The sequence below is a fragment of the Camelus ferus genome, chromosome 19 (genome assembly GCF_009834535.1).
Source record: "Camelus ferus isolate YT-003-E chromosome 19, BCGSAC_Cfer_1.0, whole genome shotgun sequence".
Classification (NCBI taxonomy): Eukaryota; Metazoa; Chordata; class Mammalia; order Artiodactyla; family Camelidae; genus Camelus; species Camelus ferus.
In genome coordinates this window covers 11,752,620-11,777,012 of record NC_045714.1, presented here as the reverse complement: position 1 = coordinate 11,777,012, position 24,393 = coordinate 11,752,620, and the positions used below count along the sequence as shown (strand labels likewise).

Below are 24,393 nucleotides of genomic sequence, written 5' to 3'. Positions count from 1 at the left end.
CCATAGGGCGACAGAAAAGCCCCCCTGGGGTCTCGGGCGATCGGAGTCTGCCCCCTCATTTGCGTTCTTCCATGCACATACGACCCTCCCTGTCTTTCACATCCTCACATCTGCGCTCTTTTCTTCTTTATTCCCACTGCGGTATTGTTACGTTGTCTTATACCCAGATGCTTGGAAGGACTTTTCAAAGGCAAAACTGCCCCGGGAGCTGACCGGAAGTGCCCAACTTCCAGCCTTTCCATCATTTAAATATCTCCTTTTTCTTTTCTTTAGGCAAGATTGATTTTTAAAAAGGGAAACAATGATGTGCCCATGATGTTAATTCCAAAGGGTAGGGGGATGACGAATTATTAACAAGGGCTGACTCTTGCAACTTGGTTTTATGTGAGAATATTATTGAAACAGTGTTTCCCTAATAGTTTAAAACATCCTGCACTGGTGCACTGCGCTGAAATCTGCGGGGGACCGACTCTGCAGCGGTCAAGGTCGCCAGGCAAAGGGTGGGGGCCACGGCGATCCACTGCTCCAAGTCTGCCAGCAGGTCTGCCGCAGACCTGTCTGTCACAGGGCCAACAAGAACACCGATGCTTTATTATTATTATTAATCTTTGTTGCTGCACCCAAGAGTAAAGGGAGGGAGAGGGAAAAAACCCTTGAAGAGCTCTTCCCTGGCTTTCCTATTATGTAGGCTGAAAAAATTACGTGGAAATTGGCTGCCCAGCCCCAAAACCTACCTAAACTTCCTAAAGGTTAGTATAAAATGTATTACTCTGACTGTGCCCTTGGCACAGATTTGACACTTACTCTCCATTAAACCCATTAACATGCAGGATCCTCATTTGCTTCACAATGGTGCTTTTACCAGATTCTCCAGCACCTAGAAAATGAAAGTAAGTCTCAGGTTAAGAAGGAGGCATTTTACACACTTTGGGCAGGGAGAGAGAGGACTGTTTTCTCCATAGAAGCAACACGCAAAAAACAAGCAAAATAACAGACTTGCAATTTTCCTTGATGTTTCGACGCAGAGAAAATGAAATAAACATCCAACTTTGTGTCTACCTGAAGTATTTCACCATCAGTACAACAAACAAGAATTAAAAGGTTTTGCTATCTTTAGGTGATTTTTTTTTCCTTTTGGTTGTTTTAAATTTTGTGGAGTGGGCAAGGGGCAAAGAAAGAATGACGCAGTTTTGCCATGGAGGGGGTAAGAACACTGAAGTTAAAACTGTGAGACTGGATCTTTGAAATGTGTTCACTGGTAGAATGTACACATTCATGTATATAAGCCACATAATTCATTGTTTGTCAGATGTTGCATGGTTAAAATACCCCAGCATTCACAATGTCCAGGCACTGCAGTCTCCCCCAGATCACGTACTGACGCAGCAACTCCCTCCTAAGCGGTTTCTCAATGCACCTTCTTTCTCTGCAGGTTTCTTTTAGGGGTTAAAAATAATCAACCCCTAAACCTCACAATATTACATTTTATCCATTCTCCACCCTCCCCCTCTTTCCTGCAAAATTTATGTTTCTAAAGAGAAACTCTGGATACCACCATGGGGGGGGGGGGTGGAAGACTATCAATCTTCTGTCATCTTCTTGAAAAACACATTTAAATGTCAAATACAGTGCTTGAGAACAACATTAACACGCAGCAACTGTAAGAAGCAATAAAAGGACAAGACTAATCACAAGGAAGGATATTCCTGGAAACCACTGAATTTTCAAAGATTCCAACGAAAAGAAAATCACCTTTCATGTGTTAAAAAAACAAAATATATTTTATGGAAAAAAAAACACAGTTCTACCAAGCTAGGAGGAGGATTGCGAGTTTCTCATTTTCTTTTTTATGCAAGTGGATTCTCTCTCCAACAAAGAATCCTGAGTGAATAATTTTTTGCCCTCCTCCCACACAAACCTGTTTGGTTTTTTGAGTCCTCTTTTTCACTTATAATTTTACTAATTATTTTTAGTGCCCAGAGAGCAAAGCATTCCTCCTCCTTTTGCCTTTTCACAAGGCTGTAATCAATATCTGTAAAAAGTTAAAATCAGTTTCCACAGAAACATTGATTTCAAAGCAAACACTCTATCTTAATGAGCCTAACTCATAAATTAAAATATTAAATGCACTATTAAGAGATTCCATGAGAATATGCAGTATTAATCAGAATCTCCAGTATCTTCATTTCAGAAGTGTTAAAGTGGGCGACAGCTTTTCTGAAGGCACACACATAACTGTGCCTCAGTTTCCACATTTATGAAATGAGAGAATTGAGCTGAAAAATTACTGCAAGGTCTTTTGTGGTACTGTAGTTCACTGAACTGTTATGTCATTAAATTAAGATGAATTAAAAAGAGGATTCTGGGCATCATTATGTTTCTTTTGGGGGGGGTTGCATTATTTGGTGAGAACCACAATTTAAAAATGCAAATTTTGTGTGGCACTGGGTTTGGGCGGCAGAGCATCAATAAATGATGACAAAATGTAGTCATACAGACTAGGACACCTGGGGAAGGTTAGCCTGGTGATGCAAGATGAGTTTAGAGTAACAGTCTCAAATTAAGTGGAGACTTTGTGATTACTGTTGCAAAGGTGTTAGAAATTTAAGGTACCAGTAGCATCACATGTGCTTTAAATTAGTATTCAGTTAGCAAGAGTGTGTTCTAGTAGATTCTAGGCTTTTCTAGGCTTATACTTTGAAATCAAATTATATGCATATAAATATTCACATAGCATGATTCTACCTTTAGAAGCTTTCGACTCAACATATGTACCATTTAATTATTGCAATCGCAAATGCATAAACACCAAAGATTTATTTTCACTTAATTTTCTGCTTTACATAAATCTGGACCCAGAACAAAGATGTGTCCTATCCAAAAAAAAAAAAAAAAAAAAAAAAAAAAGCAAACCAGATGACACCACAAAGAAATATCAGCTCTTTACATTTTATTCCTTATAATGACACTGTTTTGCTGAAATGTGACCATGAACCAGGTCTTAACCTAGCAAATTGACAAATTAACTCAGATAGCCAAATTACTAAGGAAGTGGAAAACTTCCATACTAATTAGTGCTTGTGTTATTCTTCTGGTCATTTCAACGGTTTCTTTTGTTTCTTTTATTTATTTATTTTCCCCAAAGCAGCACCTTGAAGAAAAAAGGGGGAAAAGCCATCTCCTTATAGTTAACAACCCCCCCCACGCCTTTTTTTTTTTTTTTTTTTTTTGCCAGAGAGGAGAAACCGCAATCAAAAGAGAAAACCCAAAACCAAACAACCAAATGTCACTTGACAAACAACTAATTAATGTATTCTCATCTCCTTCCACCTGGAAAAAAAAGTCTTTTCCTTAGCGCGCTCTCAATCCCCCCTCCCACCTTGAAAAGGACAAAAACAAAACAAAACAAAACAAAACAAAAAAAACCCCACGCCATTTCCAGACCAAGAAGCCATTTACAGACAAATGTCATTTTCCAGTTCTGATTTGTGAATGTCTTTTTTTTTTCTTTTTTCACAAAGCACTCTCAATGTGGCCGACTAACAGGAAAATGTGTGTGTGTGTGTGTGTGTGTGTGTTAATGGTTTATGGGGGGAGAACATAACTGCGGGGGGGGGGGTGCAGCAGCTGCTACAATTAATTCTCTTTGCTTTTCAAAAAGCCTGCATATCTGGAAGGGGAAAAAAAGGTCATACTGTAAAATGACGTGTCATTTGGCTTCACTGGGCACTTAGCGTACTAACTCCATTTTTTGGGGGGTGGGGGGGTCTTAATTTTATTTGATTCTCCTTCTCTTCCTTCCACGGCCCGGCCCGGCCCGGGACACGTCTGCTCCGCGCGCGCACACAGTGTATCCTGCCCGAAACGCACCAAGTCGCGCCCAGCGGCCGCCGCGCTCCCTCCTCCCCGCCCCCCCCCGACTCCGGCGCCACGACTCGCCCGCGCCCCCTCCCCCTCGCTGCACCACCTTTACCACTCCGATCCCTTCGAGGGGCTGATGTCACTCGCTCCCCCCACTCTCCTCGGCCACTTCCCCCGCCAAAGCTCCCCTAGGCGAGGCCCCCTCCGCCGCCGCGGCGCCCCCCCGCGTCACCCCCTTCCCCTTCAGGCCCCTTTCTTTCTCTCTTGTCCTCTCCCAACAAATCACACACCCCACGGAGGCGGGTCCCCCCCGTCTGCCCGCCACCCCATTTCCTGTCCCCGAAACCCTCTTTTTGTCGCAGTCTCCCGAGCCCTGTGGGACTCCCCCTCCCCCTCCCCAACACGCACCCAAACCCCTGGCGTCGTGTAGGCCTCGCGGAAAAAGAGAGAGAAAAGAGCGAGAGGGAGGGCGAGAAAGAAGCAGAGAGCGGCGGGCCAGGGGAGGGGGACCCGCGCCCGCGTCGCCACGGCCCCCACGCCCCATTTTGAGCCCCCGCCCGGCCGAATGGCGCCCCGGGGTCCCCCTTCCGGCCTCGCCCCCCGGAGACAGAGCCCGCGAGCGGGCGGCGGGCTCGGGAGCGCGCGCCCGGGGCGGGGGGCGGGCTCGGCGCGCGCGGCCTGCGGGGCGCCCCGAGGGGCCCCCGGGCCGGGCCGGGGCCGGCGCCCCCCGCCCCGCCCTTACCCAGCAGCAGCAGGCGGTGCGTGGCCCGGTAGACCTGCTTGTCCTTCTGCAGCTGCTTCTCGATCTTTTTGTTGGCCTCGCGCTGCGCCTTCTCCTCGTTGCGCTGGTCCTCGGTCTTACTGTTTCCGAGGCAGCCCATGGCGGCGGCGGCGGCGGGGCGCGGGGCGCGGCCGGGCTGCGGCGGCGGCGGGGCCGGGCGCGGGCGGCCTCACGAGGGCCGAGAGGGCCGGGGCAGCGCCGGGCGGGCGGGCCGGGCGCGGGCTCGGCTCCTCGGGGAGGAGCGCGCGGGGCGGACTACGGGCCGCGCGGGGAGGGTGGTGTCGCTCTGACCGAGGAGAGCGCGCGGCTCCCGGCCCCTCGAGCCGAAGCTGAGGGGTCTGATGGCCGCCGCGGGCCGAGGCGGACCAGAGCAGGAGCTGCGGGAGCTGCTGCCGCCGCTGCCGCCGCCGCCGCTCTTATTGCCTCGGCCCCGGCCCCGACCCAAAACCTTCGCGGCGGGCGGGGGGAGGCGGAGGGAGGAGGAGGCGGCGGCGGCGAGGGGGGTGGAAGGAGGAGGAGGAGGAGGAGGGATGAGGAGCAACCGCGGCAGCGGCCGCGGCGGCGGGGAGGGCGGGAGCTGGCGGAGGGAGGCGCCCCCCCCCCCGGGTACCCGGGAAGGGGGGTCCCTCCGCCCGCGTCCGGCCCGGGACGGTACAGGCCTGGGAGACGCCCCCTCACCCCCCTGGCTCGGGCCCCAGCGGGGCCGGCCGCGGGGGGAGAGGGGGCGTCTCCGAGCCAGTGACGACCCCTCGCACGACGCCAACGCTCCACCCCCCGGGCCGCGTCGCCCGGCGGCCCCCGAGGCCGAGCCCCCCCCAACCTCCCGCGGGCGCCGCCGAGGGGCCGGGGTGGGCGGAAGGGGAGGGAGCGCGAGCCCAAGCCCGGACTTAGGAAAATTTTCGAAAAGAAGAGTGAGACACAGAGAGAGCCAGAGAGCAGGGAGTGTGGAAAAAGCGAGGCGAGCACGAACCAAAGGACAGAGCAACCGAAAAGGAAAATGTGTCCAAACACACACAAATACTCAATAAAAATCCACACTACACAGCGATGGTGGTGTCTGGTGGCGGTGGCGGGGGAGGGGGCGAGGGGTCTGACTAGATGAGCCGCTCGTTGCGCCCCCGGCGCCGTGCGCCATGGCCCGAGCCGAAGGCACCCGAGGCCTCGGTGCGCCCGCGGCCTCTGCGCTTGGCTCGGCCGCCCAAGTAGGCGAAGGCGGCGCAGCCCAGGAACATTCGGAAGCAGCAGGTCGCCCCGAAGAAGAAGCCGCAGCCTCGGCCCTGCTCCGTGCGCTTCTGCAGCAGGAAGTCGAGCACCCACGAGGGGCTCCGCACTGAGAAAACCATGAAGGCCAGGAGTGGCAGGTGGGCGCTCAGCGCGCCGGCCTTCAGTATCACGGGCCCCCACACGATGTCCCTGTAGCCTGGCACGCCGTAGATGTCGTCCTCGTCGCTCGAGTCCGTGTCCCACTCGACCCAGACCCTATTCGTGCCCCCGGCGCCGGCGCCCACGCCGGCCCCTCCGGCGCCCGCCGCGGCGCCCACGTCGGCGGCGGCGGCGGCGGCAGCGGCGGCGGCCTCCCGGCCTCGGGCCCCCTCCCGGGCTTCGGGCACCTTCTTCTTCTTCTTCTTCTTCTTCTTCTTCTGCATCTTCTCCAACTTCTTCCTCTCCTTCTCCTTCTTCTTCTCCTCTTTTCTTCTCTGCTCCAGCAGCTTCTTCTCGATCTTCTTCCGCTGCTTTTCGGTAAGGAACTCCTCGCCTGGCACCTCTCGCGCCGGCTTCTTCGGGGGCTTCTCGGCGTCCCCTTTCTTCCGCAGCGCGAGCTGCTCGGCCAACGCTGCAGCCACCGCCGCAGCTTCGGCAGCCACCTCGGCCGCAGCCGCCGCCGTCCTCCTCTCGCTCTCCAGTGCTCGGGCTTTGATCTTCATGGCCATCTTCAGCATGGTGGCTCGGCCACCTCGGCGTGCCTGGCTCTCGCCTGGCCCGGGCGCCCTGTTTGCCCCCGGCCTCGGGCTGGCCGGACCCCGTGCGCCCCGTGTCGGGGGAGTCGGCTGCGATCCCCGCTGAGCTGCCCCGGGGCCGCGGAACGCGGCTGCCGGGCTTCGGGCTGCTGGGCTGGCTGCCTAAGAGTTAGCGCCAAAAAGGATGAGCAAACGAAACAGGGGCGAGAACAAACCAAAAAGCACCCAACAACAACGAGAAATCAAAAAGCACCGAGAAATGTCAAACAACTCAAAAAAGAAAAGTGCAGAGGCGCGATGGCACGAGTTTGCTGTTACCCTCAGGCGCTCCTTGGTTAGGTTCTTGGGCACGCCAATGGAGAAGAGAAAAGAGAGAATTGGGGGGTGCCCGGGAGGCACGGGCAGGGCGGCAGTGCCGGGGCGCCCCTGCCCCGTCCCAGCCCCGTGGCTCTTGCCCCGCGCCGGGCGACTCGCACTTCCGCGGGAGGCCACGGTGCACCCGGACTTACATGTGAGTGAGGTGCACTCACACGCAAGGCAGCGCCTGCCTGCCTGCCTGCCGGCCGCCCGCCGCCGCCCCGCGCCGGGACAGGGGTTCGCTCCAGCCGCGGAGCCGCACGCAGCCGCGGAGCCGCACGCAGCCCGGAGCCAGAGAGCCAGCGAGCGAGCGAGCGCCGCGCCGGGCCAGCCACCTGACGCAGCCCGCTCCGCGGTGCCGACGCGACTGAGTGTCCCCGCCGGAGAGCAGCGCTCCTAACCAGCCCGATGACGCCCCAGCCTCTTCAGAGGACGGACCCACCGCGGCGGCCCCTATAAAGCGAAGGGGAAGCCGAAAAATCGGCCCGCCGAGGACGCGTCCAAATGGGCCGCGGCGCAGCCTGTGGGTGCCGGCCGATGTGGGGGCCACGCGGGGGTGGTCGCAGGGCGCGGGGGGCACAGCGGCGCGGGGCACGGGGGCGCCCAAGACGGTGGGCGCCGGACCCCGCCTCCCAGACCTGCCTCCCAATTTTCGGTGAGTGGTGTAGCCCTGGGCGGCGTGCAAAGTGTGCGACGGCGCGCTTACCCCTGCTGCGCGCCTCCTTACCTCCAGCTTCCCGGTTAGCGCACGCCACGCGGGGACGGCCACCCACCCCTCCCTGCCGGCGGCGCGTGCCAGTGGAGGTAGGTGACGGCGAGCCTAATTAATCGCGACGCCTGATCTCCCGATGAGAGGGTCGTGCGAGCGCAAAACTAGCGTTGCTCGGCGAAGCCGGCGGCAGGCCGCGCGCCAGCGGCGGGAGGGCTGAGCGGTGGCGGCCGTGGCCGCGGAGGCCGTGGCCGCGGAGTCGGTGCCCCCGGAGTCCTCTCAAGAGGGAGAGGTGGTGGACCAGGGTGTCCCGGGTATCCGTGGCAGGGCCCGGGTGCCGCGGGTGGAGGGGTTGATAATCTGGAACAGAGGGAAAAGTAGTTTATTGAACATGAATTTGAGAACTGTTTAAAATCTTTGAAGTGTTTCCGCTCTCCCGTGTCCCATATGAGGATGAGGTAGAGCACACTGGGTTAGGAGCAGTGACACTAAGTTCTCAGCTACTCGGCCGCTGCTCACTTTTCCTGGGACCTGGGTTGAGTCGCTTGAAGCCATGTGGTTATCTGCTTGGGTACCATTCATTCATTCATTCATTCAAAAAAAAATTTTGGTCGATGTGGCCCACCTTGTTCCCAGGTAAGTGTGAGTAGCACCCCCCCCCCCCCCATAGACCTAAGACATGGCAACTGCCTTTGGTGGGTCACAGACCCATCTGCTGGTCATCCTGAATCCACAAAGTAATCCTGAACTCTCTCCCACTTCGAACTTTCTTTGACTTCAAAACAGTCAGTGAAACTTCAGATGTTTGTGAGAATAAAAAGAAAGGAAGAGAGCCTACCTGTAAATGGAAACACAAGTCACATACCTAGGGGCATGGGGTGACTGATTCCTTCAGAGGCCTTGAGTAAATTGTCCGTGTAGTTTTTTAAGTTTTCTTTGAAAATAGAAAGACACTGTTACCTGTTCAACAGGACGACTGACATCCTCCCTTTCCCTCAGTTGGTTCCACTCAAAGTAACAAAAGGTGTGACAGATGAAGTTGTCACCTATTATTTTTCTTGGTCCCATCAGGTACACTTCTACCTACTCCCCCACCCCGCCTCTCTTTATGGATCTGAAGGACAACAGAGAGCAACTCAGAATCACCAGAGAACACTTGGAACTGACAACAGGAAGCAAAGTCTGCCCGCCAGACCCTCACAGCCGGCTACCTCGCCTCACTGCGGGCCTTGGACTTTTCTCGAACTCTGCTGAAAAGCTGCTGTGCTGGCCTGCGCCTCCTCACATCCAGATACGCCAGGCCCTAATCACACTTTGGATAAGCCCTCCTCTCCTTCCACATGAAAATACCACCGTCTTTCGACAAAAGCTCAAAGGAACCACTGTCACCTAAACGAGAGCCGGTAAAAATATTGACCCTGAAGACCCGAATGTCCTCGTTAGCTACTTGGACAGTAAGGCCTTGCTGTCAATGATTCTTTGCCTGTTTAAAGAAATCACGACTCAGTCATTCACCAACTAGATTAGAAACTAGTTGAAGACATGGCCCTAGTTTTCTGTTTTTATTAAATAAAAACCTCTTGGTTTGACTTCGATTAATAAATTGTCATTGTAAAAAAACTGAGGAAGACTCCAGGAGGAACAGGGCCCACACTTTTGTTAACACTCCATTTGTTCAAAAGCATCTTCCTTCCTGCTTCTAATGTGGCAAAATGCAAATACATTGTATTTAAGAGGAACAAAGTAAGTAGTAACCAACACAACCTTGATACCTAGGCCAGTAGCTACACATTACTACAGTGAATATAATGAAGGCTCTCCTTACTTGGAAATCCCTGAGCTGGCTTACCATCTCGCCCCTTTTAGATAAACAGCACACCTGAACTTTGAAAGGAGTGAAGCTGTCCCATGTCATATACTGACATATTCCAGGCAAGGCACAATCAGGACTATTGTCCTAGAAATGTATAAAACACGGTCAGGCTTCAGTCATTTCAACTTCTAGCCTGGCAGGCTATCCTTGAAAAAAAAATTTTTTTAAGCATAGGTTTCACCTATATTTTATTATGACCAACCACTCGTGGACAAATAAAGCATTTACTTTGTAAATAAGTGACAGCAGGTGGAATCAAGGATTTACAGGTAAGCAAATGACACCCAGAGCTCTGAAACACAAACTCGTTTGTGGTCTGTTGGGCTTTCTGTGTTCACCCAACACAAAGTGAAAGATGAGATTTGACTTAATTGGTGTGGTGAGCTGATATCGTCTACAGTTTTCCATCTCGCATTTGACCTACCCAGGCCTTAAAAGTTTTCATTAAAAAAAAAAAAAAAGTCTTTCAGGTTTGGATGCCACCATGCATGACCTTTTCATATGAATTAGTAATTTATTTTAATAGGTTGTTACCATTTTAAGTGCCTGGTTTATGCTTGGAAGGTAGAGCAATCCATTAGCATAATTCTTGGAACAGGCCAGACTCAGAGAGTTTTCCAATAGAGGGGCCTCTCATTTGGCTCAGGGAGAGATGGAAGTCGTGGAAACTTCAAGCTCCAGAGAGAGGCAAAGGGCCAGAATGTCCCGGGTGTAAAATGCCTACGGAGGACACGGTCCCTGGTTCAGGTGACTTGCTTCATGCCAAAGCCAGCAAGTTAGGATAATAACACACCGCTAACCTAAAACACTAGGTCACCTAACGATCCAACTTGAACTTGGTTAAACAGACGGTGTCACATGCTACTCAAAGGGATGGGCTTGCTGCATTTTTTTTCCAATCCCTATTTTACAACAAGGGATGAATTCACGTGTCGGGGTTTGAATTTTGTGGTCTTGTAAGCTTCGTATTTCTGCGTGAATGTGTTCCTTGGCTCGTCTGCATTTTCCTCTGAGTAAGAACGCCCGCATCTGCTTTTAGAAGCAAGGGACTCGCTACAGCTTAGAATCTTGAAAACATTGTTGCACTTAATGATGTAATTCGGTTTTTGGACAAGGGTGTTCTTGGCCTTTTCTTAGATGGGGTCATTGTAAGATCCCAGAAAAGATATAATTTTCCAAGAGCCCAGAGAAAACATAATTATAATATTATTTTAATAGTCTAGGAAACAATAAATAGGTTTCCACTGAAACAGAAACCTTAGCTGTAAGGTTTTAATACTATTGTGTAGCACTTCAATGGTGCTTTCTGTCTGTAAAGCACATTTTGCTCTTTACTTAACCAGAATTACTGAAATTGTGGTTGCAAATGAATGTGACTTGAAGTCTGTGCTGTACAGATGATGAAGGCAGGTTTTGTTAAAAAAAAAAAAAAAAAAAGGAAGCAGCAGCAGCAGCCTTTTCCTAGTCCCAGTTAATCCCTGGTGAGCACGTTCCGTTACTTAGGACCGTACAGTTCTCAAACCTCTAAGGTAGTGACCACCTAGGGCACTTTTCTTCTTGTTATATTCACTAGTTAGTAATGTCAACCAGAAAGTAATCCTAAACTTGCATTCCAAACTAAACATGATGTTCGTTAGTAAAACTTCATTTCAGAAGACTTGAAGTTAAAGAATTAACTACATGGCCATATGACACTTCCCTATTTAATTTCCATCAACTAATTTCAAAATTGTTTTAAATTCAGAACATACTCTAATCCAAACAGACTGTGGGGGCACATCAGCCAATGTGTTTTGGACCCAGTTTCTTGAGCTGGTGGCTTTGAGATGCCAATCAAACATCTACTTGAAATCACCGTGTGCGATGTGAGGGAAAAGGAGGCTTTTGTGCCTCTTCCTTGACCCAGATGGGTGGACCTCATGGAAGAGAGGAGGGTCCTGGTCTCACTGGATGCCCAGTTCCAAGGTCATTAGTGCCTTTCTCACCACATCCCTAGGAGCCCCAGACTTTGAACAAAGCCACCATCTACCTTAAATGGGGGAAACAATGGAGACTATGCACATTACTCTGTTCCTTTTAAAAACTTAACCCTCAAGAAGATGACACACATGAGAAGACTCTAGGTGGAGCAGCTGGACTAGGGGCTTACTAACATCAACTACAGAGCCCAGCGGACCCACTTACTGGAAAGCTTAACTGGGGGTAAATGATGTAAAAGCGTTACCACTCTATAGCAGAGAAGTTAATTTTCCTAAATTTAAATATCTTTAACTTCTCTTGCTTTGGAAGGGAGGGGGTGACATTTCATGAGGACTAAAGTAATGGGAAAGACTTGCTTAGGACTGTTCATTTGGCCTTGAGGATAGAAACTCCCCCAGGAGCTGGGATAATGCAGGGAGGACTAGTTAAAAATAGGGACCGGCCAGCAAACTGTCGTTTTCATTTACAAGATGCCTTATTTAAAGGACAGTTTGATCCAACATCTTCCTAAACAAGCAACAACAGCAAAAACCAAAACAAAAATCAAGTTGGCGCAATCAAGAGAACGCCGAAGTCCTAATAAGATCTCCATAGAGAAAAGCCCTTTAATTGCTCTGATTTTAAAGACATTCAGTTTTTCCCCCCCATTGCATTCAAGTTTTCAAATTTAGCCCCATATAATTAAGAGTTTAGAGCATTCAACACACTGGATGAATCAGGTAATAAATTTCCTTTCATTAAATGCTGCTTTGTGTATACATATGTACAAACGAAACTACTGCTAAATACAACTTTTGCATCTTGGGGTTTTTTACTTTATTTACCTAGCCACTAAATGTGGGTGACCGTTTCCAAACAGGCTTGGAGTTAGTTACTAGCCTCAGTTTGGGACAAGTGAGATATGACGGGGCTGTGGGTGTCGCTTGCCTTCACAACTGAAGCCCCCTCTCTAAGCCCACTTCCATCTGCTGCTGGTAAACCCAGAATGAAGCAATTAATGTGACCTAATTAGTCACACGTTTAATTTATCTAGAAATGTAGGTACCTTTTCATCTTTTTGTGTTTGCCCACACATGTTTAAATTGAAATTGAAAAATGTATAATTATAGTTTTGCTCCACCTCTTTCCCTGGGTTTTTATTTCGGGGGGGGGGCACACACTGGGCTCCCAGAGGAGGAAGGTGGCCTCCTCCTTTGCACGTGGTTACACATGAGCTCCAGCTCCCCTCACTCCCACCCCAATTTCCATTTAGCCTCTGTTTGGTCCAAAATCAGTGTTTTCCAGGGAGCCCAGAGGCTGTGCCCTCCGCTCCCTCACTCAGCAGTTTATGAAGGACTTGGCAGGGTTCACAGTGCCCCCCCCCCGCCATGTGTCAGGGGCCCACTCAACTCGGCAGAGCCCAGATGGCCCTGTGGCTTTCTAAGGTATTCACCAACCTCTGGAAGTTACGAAGAGAAAACTATCCAGCCAAAGCACCGCGCATTTGCAACCAACCTGGGGATCAGATGAAAAGGAAACTTTTTATGAGCTGCAGATCTCAGCTCTGCCCAGAGCCCCATCCCAGGGTCTCTGCACGCCGCCCTGAACTGGGAAAGCGGCCTCTGCCCGCTTTCTTGAACATTCTTGTCTCTTTCTTGAACATTCCTGTCTCTCCGTCCCCACTACCTTCTCAGATTACGGTTCCTTTTGTGCTAATTACACTGAAAAAATTGAAAGAATGTCGCTGACTTTACAAAGAACACAAAGCAGGCTTGCTTTAAAAAACTAAATATAGCCAATTTCTTTCAGAAGGCAGACAACTCAGCCTTCAAGCGATCTGGACTATGTGGATTCACTGCAGATGGACAATTCATCTATTAAGCCCCGGGGGGTAGGAGAGGGCTCGGCTGTTGGGAGGGCACATTTAGAATGCACGCTGCTTTGGGGCAGGGTATTTACATAAAATGAGAAGATCCTGATGAACGATGAACATCCCCCGCTCCCAGAACCTATGGTAAGTTACAACTTGCCAATGGTGGCAGGCCACCATGAAAAAAGGGCAGAAACGGAATGCCAATGTGTAGAAAGCAGTCTAAAAACTGCGCAGGTAAAAATATAACTGAAATGAAAAGAAAGTCTAACTTCTCCCCCTGGAAGGCCGCGGCTGCAGCAGAACTCAAAGAGGCTGTGTTTGCAGCCCCCTGTTCTCCATTATGTGAGAAAATGTCTTTTAAAAGAATTGAGAAGTGTGTGCTATCCCTGCTGGGCAAGCAAATTATGGAATGACCGCCCCCCCACCCCGCCCCAGCCATGAAATCCTCTAAGGGTTAATAGGTGAACAGTAGCAGCTTGGAATGATTTATTTATCTAAGGAACATTACATACTGAATTGCTCATGCTGAAATAATGCCACAGCTGTGATCCTTAGGGCTGAATTTTGGACACCAGCTCAAGTGACAGGTGTACTCCATGTATGCCCAGCTTGGCTGAAATTGTGATGCCTAACTCAAGTTTTTCCCCCTGATTAATTGGTGGTGACTCTGGAGCCAGCCAGGGAAGGGCCTTTTGCCACAGAACACCATGTGTGCTCAGCCGTCAACAAAAACACCAGCCTTGGGGGAGAAAGGAGGCTCTGGTCCCTGAACATAAAACAAGAAATCAGGCTGACCTCAGAAGGCAGGGGAAGGAAAAAGTGGGAGCCGAGAGATCTGATCAGGACCAGACCCTTGCAGGTTTTAAAGCCAATAGAGCTGTCCCATAATCGGCTCTTGGAGGAGTTCAGCAATCGAAGCCAGCCTGGGATTCGAGGAAATGTGTCACCAAAATTGGTATTACTAGAGGAAGTGGCACAAAGCTAGAAATGCAGAGTCTAATCTGTAACATACTAATTATACCTATTTTTATCCCTGGGTTGCAGTGACCTAACACCAAGAAATAAAAATTGGAAAACTAGCCCTTCACGTATGTGAGACGTGAACACCTTGCGGGCAGGGGCCATGGGGCAGAAGCTCCACTGATCCCCTTCATCTGACCTGGGATAAGAACTCCGCAGCCACCCATGAAGACAGTTAACTTCCAGGGGGTCGGCCACAGTGGAGGAAGGCCAGTGGGGCTCGGGAGCTCTGGTGTGACACCAGCGTGCTGCAAGAGGACAGCTGTGAAGTGTCAAAGACCAGCCTGAGCAAAATGCCTACAGCACGTCCCCGTCTGCAGAGGGAGGGAAAGCCTGGGAGGAGCCAAGAAGGGTCCTAACGAAGCTTTCCTTGGTCCATCCAGCTGACCACGAAGACCGCAAGTCCCTATTTTCTGGCAAGATGGTGCCAGATGGCTGATGGAGAGAGAGCCACCTCCAGAAGTTGCCAAATCTCCCACTTTGGGGGCGGTTCCAAGAAGGATGCTTCTCACTAAGATGATGGTTGAAGGTATCAACCAACTTAAAGCAGTGTTAGGTTTTTTGCTTCCTTATTCTGAAAAGATAAATCTCTCCCTTCTGAGTACCAGGATTTTTTTCACCATCAGACTCCATAGAAGTGCTTCAAATAGCCTAACCAGGAATGAACCTTTCAAAGGGAGTCGCTATAAAACTTACTTGGGAACTCCAAAACATCTAATCTGCAAGTTAAATGGATGCTTCATTTACTCATAAGCAAAAGCATCCCAAAGTCTAGAAAAATCTACCTGACCCTTAACTTCTATCATGATGTTATTACTAACCCATGCCTCAGGGGGGCGCCCCACAGCAGGATAATTTAAAGTCACTCTCAGCCTTATACATGAGTTTCTTAAATGGTTTTACATTAATTAAATCAGTAATTAGTCTAAATACATCATTTTAATGAGTTTCCATAAGTTAGTTGAATGCAAAATGTGAAAAAAAGAGAAAAAACTAAACTGTGGACGAACTTGTGTGATCCCCAAGGACACTTTATATTTCAGTCTCAGATATAAGATACTTTTATATTTCGTTTACCTTGCATATTCTTAAATGTGTTAAATAAATGTGTTTTCCTCAGCCTGGCATAACATGTCCACTAGATTTACTGAGGGTACAGAGGCAGAGAGGGGAACTTTGTAAAAAAAAGAAAAAGACTCAAGAACAGAACAAAAACTCAGCTTCTAAAATGGATGCCAGGGAGAGGGTATGTAGCTCAGGTGGTAGAGTGCGTGCTTAGCATGCATGAGGTCCTGGGTTCAGTCCCCGGTATCTCCTCTGAAAATAAATGAATGTACCTAATTAACTCACACACACACACACACACACACACACACACAAACCCACACACGGATTCTTAAAATTGATACACATTGTATTCTGACTATACTTCAATAAAAAATTAAAAATAAGTAAAATGGATGCCAAAGGTTGAAGAGATTTTGAGAGAAAAAATATGAGTAATTTCAGCAAATCTACCAAAAAAAAAAAAAGTACTAGCAGCACAAAAACCCCAGGGAAACAAACAAAATCACTCTAATTTATAGTAATTGAATCCTTGCTTAACTGTCCTCCCCATACCTGATCAGTCTGTGAAGTCACCCAGCTGTCACTCTTTTCCTTTTAGAAACGTGACAATGATTTATCATTATGAGAATTCTGAGGTCTACTAATAATGTAAGTCATCAATTCTTGACCCTTTTTCCCCTGAAATTCTCGGTATGTGGTAGAATTGCTGAAAACACATTTTCAAGGTTCTGTGAGGGTAACATAAAAATCAAGTTTCAAGGCTGGGTGGCTTCGGAGTTCTGAGCACATGTGGGCTCTGCCCTACCTGCACCCCAGAGGGAAAATGAGTAAGATCAATAGGAACAGCATCTGGGGGTGATAGTAATGCTCGGCTTTGGGCTGAGCTGTTTACAAACAGAAAGGAACTGCAAGGGACGTGAAACCGGAAGGGAGGTGCGCCTAGGAGCCATTGCCCCTTCCTCTGTCCCTCCGAGCATCCCCCTTCCTCCCCCACCTGCCTGCCTATTAAGTGCCTGGAAAGATCAGGAAAACCTGCAGCCCAGAGAGTCTCAATTAGCTATCCACAAAAGAAAGAGAAAAGATTGATGATCTGGCCCCAGTTTTGGTGACTGGGAATAAAAGGATGGGGCGGGCTGGGTGGTGGGGGGAGGCAAGAGGTGCGCTTTTCCAAGGAACCGAATCATGACCCTTTTTTTTTTCTTTTTCTATAAAAACACTTCTCATCCTTATTTTTCACTGGCTGCACTGAGCTGGTTGTAAACTAAGACAAAATGAGGGCAGGTGGCTTCGGCCTCCTCCACGTTCTAAGATGGCCGCAAGTGCCAGGCAGATCTTGACCCTGATAATGATGTTGCCCAGAGCCTAGCCGTAAAGATTTCCCTCCATGCTGTTCTCCTTTGTGCCTGCCTGTAAGGACCAGATTGCTACTGCATCCTCACCTCTCCTCTGCAGCAGACTTCAGGTAGCTACTGCAGAGAAAGCAGGAGGGTCCACATCTTATTCATGCCCCCACAACCGCCCCAGCCCATCCCTCAGAGCCTGGCTTCTACGTCTGTATGTTCCCTCTGATTCCTGAAAATAAGTTAATCTAAGGCATTTGGGCTGGGATGTCAGGGTAGGTGGCTGGATAAGGCTGATCCTCTCCAATAGTCAGGCCAACTGGCTGGCTGTGGACAAAACCACCAGATGCTTTTTCACGATTGAACTTTTGACCATATTGATTGGATTCTTCAGTGTCAAGAAGACAAATACTCATGTCAAAAAGGTCACTGGAAGAGGAAATTTGGGGGCGACAAAAAGCCATACCATGATAGGAAGCATGATGATTTTCTAGCAGGAAAAGCCGAGTTTTCAGGTTGTGCTAAATGACTAAGAATTTGCCAGAGCGAAGCCACAGCAGAAAGAATGGATTTTTTTTTTCCTTAAAGGTTATATTGTTCCTATTTATTTGGCTTTGCTGCTGCCAGAAAGCAGCTTGGAGCCCTCCTTTTTAGCTACTCTATAAAATGTAAATGGTCTAAATTAAGAAGCCATCTAATCTCAACCAATATTCATTCTGACATGAAAAATGAGACCAATTCTTCAGACAGGATTATGATTACTGCCGCCTGACATAAACTGATCACCTCACTGTTTCTCAAAGAACGGGATATTTTCCTGTTCAAAGTGCCTATTGATTTCTGAGAGGGGACAAAATCCTCGCACACTTTCCTTATTCTGACATTGAAAAGGCACAGTGTCCTACTGTGGGCTGCTCTGACCCCTGGATTCAGCAAGCTTCCATATCTTATTTGTCTTGTTTTTTTTTTTTTCCCCTCTCCAAACTAAAATCTTTCTGAAATATTCAAGCACCCTAATAGTTGTAAGTCAGGATGCATCCTTCTCCTTGCAGACCCAACTGCCGGCTTCTACTACTGTTTTCTACGCAGAAAAGGGAAAACAGGCTTAAACATATTTTCTTCCCTCATGTTTTCTCCTCAACCGGTCTATTGAAGTCAGCACGATCACAGTTCCTCGGTCTCTGCAGCAGGCAGAACCACTGTGTCTCTAGATGAAGAATGTGCCTTTCGGCTTGGCTCAGATGGGGACACTGCAGTGGTTCCAGAGAAAGGAGGCATCTCAGAACATCCCTGTCGCACCGCCTCAGCACACCGAGACCACCGCCCCCTCGCATAAGACCCTGCCCATGCTGCCTTTTGCTTGGTAATCCTCCTGGTAGGGGCAAGAAATAAGGTGGTTTGACTCAGAAATGTCCGTAATCCACCTACCACCAAGCTCTAAGTCCCTGCTGTTTCATTATCTGCTGCCGGTGAATAACCATCAAAATCAGAAGTGTCTCCAAGCAGCATGACAATTCAGTGAGGGGAGCAAGGGGCCCTAAAATCACGAATTGTTCGGTAGAACTTGCTGCCTAGAGAGCCTCCTTTGGGGGGAAGCAATGCCTGCCGGTGTTACTACTGCAAGGATGCGGGAGGGGGGCAGGGGGGGCCAGGCAGCCTCATCACTTTCAACAGAGACAGCGGGTAATTCAGGGACACGAAAGCGGCCGCGATGAGCAGGATCAGATCACCCCTCCGGCTCTGTGTAATTCTGTGCTAGAGGCGCTCCAGCGGCCTGCACCTGCTGTTCACAGGTCATGAGGGTCCTAAAACGGAAGGGGCACCGAACGTGGGAAGTAACGCACCTTCTGTGTCTTTCTGTCCCCCCCCCCCCACCCGCTCCCTCCATCCCTAGGAACCCTCGGACCTCGATGCATGTTGCTGCTCCCTGCCTCATGTTCCTGATCCCCAGAGCTAAGGCTCTTATCAGCTGGGTGTCTAGAATTCACTTTTATTTTTCTCTAAGCACTGCGAGCCCACAACCTAGGGCCACCTTCAGGAGTCACAGTGACCCCCTGGGGCGAGGGCTTCCTTTGGGCTCCATGTCTAAGGTCAGGGCAGGGATGACTGACAAGCCCCGGAGGGTGGAAAGGGAAAGGGGGCCCTTCCCCTGATTCGTGCCTGAGCTGAATGAAGCCAGTCAACACCTGCCTTTCCAACTCTCTTCCACAGCTTCAACACAGCCTCTGCCCTTCAGAGCATCAGCCCCCGGCCTGCGGGGCTCTCTCTGAGCTTCTCTGCAGCTCCAAAGTCCTTGAAGGACCATTTGGACCCTGCACCTGACTTCAAACAAAAAACCAAACAAAACAACAAAACCACCACCGTTTTCAAGAGTGAGATGCATAACCACTGAAAACTCCATGGCTGCTGACGCCCGTGGAGCAGAACGCAAGCTCGACTCCCTGCCTCGGGGTTAAAGTCACAGCTCACCCTTCAGAAGGGAAGGGAGTAGCCAGCACCCCACAGCTGGCTAAGTTCTGCCCTGTGGGCCCTTCCTCTCCCCAGCTCACCCCGGGCTGCAAACAGCGGGGTGTGACCTGCCAGACTGGCGCAGGGGCCGAGGGCTGTGGGTAGGGGGCTTCACTCCCTCCCCAGTGCACTCATCTCCCAGAGCTGACAGCCGGCTTTGTGCTCTCTGGCTCATCTAGCTAACGTCTCTTTCAGAGGCCCCTTCCCCCACCCCCACCCCCACCCCCACCAGCCTCTTCTGTCAAAACCAAAAAACATCTTGTTCTTTCATCATAATTAAAGTGCTGTCAGGGAAAATGGCACCGCTGATTTTTTTGCTGCCGTTGAAATGACCCTCGGCTTCCCTCGCCTCTCATTTGCTCAAGTGGTCCTTTCTCTGCCTGGAATCAGGCCCCTTTGGTGATGGAAATTTTAGCTGTAAGCAGAGAGTTCTCGGCAGAATCCTAACCTTGGGAGGGCCGGAGGGGATGGATGCGTCCTGGAGCCGGCCTCCGCGCCGCGGCGGGCGCGGTGCCGCGGAGCCATCTTACCCCGCGGAGAGGACGCGCGCCCCCCCGGCCCCACCCGTGCCAGGCCCCCCGTCTCCGGCCGCTGTCCGAGCGCGCAGCGCAGCCCCCTGGGGGGCGGGGGGCGATCCTCCCCGCTGACTCCTCTCAGCGGCGGGAGGAAGCTGCTGGGAGGCAAATGGGTTTGGATGGGGGAAGATAAAATCCAAGCGCCTTCCTCGCTGCGAGGGAAAGCGTGGCTGCATATTTAATACCCTCGGCGGCCTTCGTGCTTGTGTTGGAAATAAAGCTGCAACTTACACGCAGAGTTAAATGCCCTCCTCCTCCCCACCCAGTGCCACCGAAGCCCGGGTGACCCTCCTGCCTGTCACAGCCACGAGGTGCCCAGAGCTCTCACCAGACAGGGGCATCTCCTCTCATTTTTGTGAACAGGGCACCCTATCCTGGGAGCTATCACAGAACTTTCTGAAGACAACATTTCACGTGGGGAACGCGTTCATGTTTACAGGGGGAAAAAAGGAGGGGAGATTAAAAAGAGAAGAAAGAAAAGAAGAGGAACCCAGGGCCCCTAGTCGTTTCGAGCTGTGTGGCTGGCAATCATGACATATATCCAAACATGTGCCGTGTGGGGAATTCATAGTATTCATCCCAGCCTTCAATGACTTAGATTTTAAGGAAACATGTCAGGAGCTTTCAAAATTAGCTGAATTTCCTTTTCCGAACTCTCATGCCTCTTGGAAGGGCCCCTTTTGAGTTTCACGGGGAGCTTCACCGGCAGGCTTCCGGGTTTCTGGACGGGGAGGCTCAGGTCTGGGAAGTGGAAACAGCAATCCAGGCCTCCCTCGACTGCCTCGCTAGCTGTTAATGCACCTCGGAGTAACTCCAAGCTCAGGCGTGAAACCAACCCAAGTGTCACGAAGCACCACTGTTCCCTCGGGCTGCAAGGCGGCTGGTCAGGGGCTGCACCCCAGCAACAAACTGCTTTCTGCGGCTCATGATTTTTGGCCTGGCCTCCTGCTCCCTTGAGCCTTTCTACCCCCCCTCCACCCCCAACCCGGACTTCTCTTTTCTTTCCTTTTTTCCTTTTTTAAAGAAAGCCAAGCAGCTGTATAGCCCTCAAATCTTTTATTTCCCGACTATTCAGTGTCAGAGCCCTGGATGCTGCAGAAAAACACGGGGCTTGTTATTACCGGCCTGAGCCGGAATGAGTCAGGCTCCCGAAGCTTCGATCTGAACCTGACTCTGCCACTCGGATGGGCCCTCCCTCCCACCACCAACAAGCGGAACCCAGTAAGGGACCGTGCTGGTACCTGGAGGGCTGGGGGCGCAAGGGGGTGGTGGGGGAGAAGAAAGCCAATTCACTGAATTCACTTCATTGGGGGCACGCAGAGCTGGGGTGGGGGAGTCAACTGCCCAAATGCCCCCCTCCCCTGTCTTCCCCCGATGCAGCCTCCAGTTAGAATGCGACTCCACTATTAAATTTGACTCTCAGCTTCGGTGGCCTCAGAGAGCTCTTTATTAAAATGCAAATGTCCCTTAAGGGTAGCCCATAAGCCTTTGCCCGTTAATGGGATTAACTGAACAGAACACAGCCACCTGCAGGGAGGTAAGGGCCAAATCCCCCCTCCTCAGATTCGCCATAGGCTCACCCCCGAATGCGGCAGCATGCAAAATCTGCCTTCCCTGCTTCCGATGTGTTTTAAAGGGGGGATGTGGAGCCAGGGCCTGCGTCCCAGCAGTACCATCATCTGCTCACTGTAATTCTCTGCACCTTGGTGGCCCCATCTCTTTCAAATCATTTCTCTTAGGGTGGACATCGTTTTCAAGGTATCCTAGCAGAGGCTGGGATTCAAGAGAGGAGCATCAGGCTGGTGGTGGGGAAGTAATTGCACATAACTAATTCATTTACAGAGGCAGCCACTTGTAAGAAAGGGCGTTTTCAAAGAGACTTGGCAAACTGATTTTTTTCCTGAGCTGGTAAACAAGCTTTGGTGTATGTCCTGAAAACGGGTTTTCTCTCACATTGATTCCTTCCTGTGCCTCTCAGGTGACGAGCATTAAAGCGTCACAAACAAGAAGCCCCAACCTAGCAATTCCGTAAATCTGAATTTTACTCATGAAACCGAACCAGCCCCTGCCACCTGGGAGTTCTTTCTGTCATCTTCACAAAAGCACTTCCCTTGTCCCCTGGCTAAAATAAAAATTCGCCGTCTACCTATCCTGCAGACACACACACACATACTTTATAAAAATCACATATCCTGTGCTGACCGTTCCAGGAAGCCGAGATAAGATGCCTCTTCCAAGGGTAACAGATAAGTTACTTCACAGGAAAAGTTGGAAATTAAATTCTGGAATTAAAGTGCATTTTTCTTTCCACAGTGACTGGGAACTGGTTATACTACTTGAACATCGAGTACCTCTACTGGCATTAGGGAACAGGAGGGAGACCCGGAGCTCGGCGCCAAGATGGAGGACGGGACCACAGCGGAGGCTGGCCCAGAGGCTAAGATGGGGGACGGGAGCTGAGATGAAAGCCAGTGCATCTGAACCCCAGGCTGCCACCTACCAGCCCTTTCTCATCCCACCCTCAGAACACCAGTCCCACACACACACAGGTCGGAGGCTAGGTGGAAGAGTCGGGGGCCACCCCCCGAGAGAACTCTGGGTCCTAGAAGATCCTGGAAGGCACAGTGAGGCTCCAGACAGATCAGAAAAGGGAGAGGGAGGCGGCCCACAGCAGCTCTCTTCACCAACCCCGGCCCAGGCCTCTGGAGTCCCTTCTGAGAGCAAGACTGCCCCTCTGCACAACCAGCAGGCCCTGGACCTCACTTCCTGGAGCACCGTCTCTGAGACCCACGAGGTGCCTGCCTCAGGCGCATTGCTGCCGATGGTGTAGACGTGTGCAGCCCTGAACTGGCATGGAAATCTGAATGGTTGTGCCCATCCAATATCTAGACACGGTTGTTTGTTTTGACCCCAGCAGAACCTTCTGGGTTTTCTGCAGTGCTCATTATCAAGACTTAACAATAATTTTGTGGACGCACTGATTTAGTTTGCTCCACTAAGTTGGGGAAGTGATGGAAGTTGGCTGAAGTCTGTTTTTTGACCATCCTTCCATCTTAGCTGCCATGTCTGTTCCCCAGTTAATCACCCAGTGGAGACTGTCACCCACTGTTGTTAACTTCCTGGGATTGTTTTGATTGTATGACCAACAAAGGGAGCCACGACGTCTTAGACTTTTGTCCTCCCCACAGGGAAGGGCACACATTCGGTGCTCAACACAGCTAGATTGAGTGAATGAATGAATGAATAAATGAAAATGCCCAGATGAAGGCAAACTCACCAACCCGGCAAGAATGTCATCCTTCTGAGACGCTGGGCAGACACACAAGCGGCTACTGCCTGCTGAGAGATGCTACTGGAAAGGCAAAAAGGGAACAAGGGCAATTCAGCATCCAGTTGAACCCCCAAATGAGGGAGCGACTTATCAGGGAGGGAAAATGGGTGCATGTGCACGGAGAACGGGGCAGGAGTCCATGCTCTTTGCCAAGTTGGATGCAGTCTACAAATGAGGTAAACCTCAGATCTGCCAATAGTCCGAAATTTGAAAAATTAATTCGTGACAACTGTTTTCACTTGCAATCACGATTTTCCTCAATGAGGCGTGTCATTTTATGCTAAATTCCCAAACACTCCCCAACAACCTTTTCTTTCCTGTTTTTCCCCAGAGAACTGCCCCAATCCTCTTTCTCCCCAATTCCTAAAGGTCACAGAAGGCCCATTCTGTAAACACAGGGGTGGCCAGTCCCCGTTCCTGGCTACTATGACAGCAATTGTCTGTCCCCCCAAGGGCCGTTAATTGGCCTTTTTGTTAGGTCTCAAAGCAATACAAATTTAGCTCCAATCAATTAGTAACACATTTCTAACTCTTGGCGTTCGGGAAGAGTGGGAACTTTCCCCGGTGGAGGGAAGTCAAGCCTTGAGAACAAAACTGCATCATAGCAAACCTCTTCTGCCTTGTGTGCTATGCCTTTTTTTTTTTTTCAAGGCCCAAACTTGGGAAAATGGGGCCCTACTACAACAAATTAGGACCAGACTTTGATTTTGTTTTTTCACTTGCGCGAATGAATAAAGCACAGGACACAGAGGCAGCTGACGGAATATTTTCCCCGCTAATGCCAGGAAGCCGAAGCCTGCTCTTGTGTGTTGTACCGTTTTTTTTGGTTTTTTAACAGCCTGAGAGATTTGCATCTGGGTGTGATGTGCACTTGGGGCGCAGCACAGAACAGTCAGTCTTGTCTCCTGCTACAGAAGCCCCCTCCCCCTCCTGACTGCATGGAACTGTCCCCCCCTCTCTAATGAACGTGCCCAGGAGAATAAAACTTGTTTTTCAAAAGTGTGGGGAAGGAAGAAAGGAAGGAAGGGAGGAAGGAAGGACAAAAAAGCACACAATGCCTACACGGGCCTGGCCGGAGCCGACTGCTCGAGGACACCAGCCTATAAACCCCTGAGGATTTCCTCGGCGTCTGAGACGTACGCGCAATGTGCAGGGCGTGTGCTTTCACCCTGAAGATGTG

General features: G+C 50.4%; 2 protein-coding genes and 1 long non-coding RNA gene across 12 annotated transcripts in view; 1 reads left to right on the top strand and 2 right to left on the bottom strand.

Annotated features, from left to right (window-relative positions):
- LOC102513869 (guanine nucleotide-binding protein G(s) subunit alpha) overlaps window positions 1-24,393 on the bottom strand; it is a 65,687-nt gene that overhangs the window by 13,186 nt on the left and 28,108 nt on the right. For 3 of the 10 annotated variants that reach the window (XM_032461448.1, XM_032461449.1, XM_032461450.1), the window contains exon 2: window positions 805-877. In XM_032461448.1, the coding sequence (XP_032317339.1) occupies window positions 805-877 (73 nt within the window). Of the gene's footprint in view, window positions 1-804; window positions 878-4,603; window positions 5,204-7,109; window positions 7,366-24,393 lie in introns of those variants that run through there. The other 7 variants (XM_032461452.1, XM_032461453.1, XM_032461451.1 and 4 more) reach the window with 6 other exon arrangements.
- Window positions 804-24,393, bottom strand: part of LOC102509921 (neuroendocrine secretory protein 55) — a 52,730-nt gene continuing 29,140 nt past the window's right edge. The window contains exon 2 of the mRNA XM_032461454.1: window positions 804-877. The gene's annotated coding sequence lies outside the window, so the exon portion shown is untranslated. The remainder of the gene's footprint in view (window positions 878-24,393) is intronic.
- On the top strand, window positions 7,633-23,081 carry LOC116657862. Its single transcript, XR_004313014.1, has 3 exons — window positions 7,633-7,761; window positions 8,738-9,620; window positions 23,071-23,081. It is a non-coding gene; the product is annotated as an uncharacterized LOC116657862 (long non-coding RNA).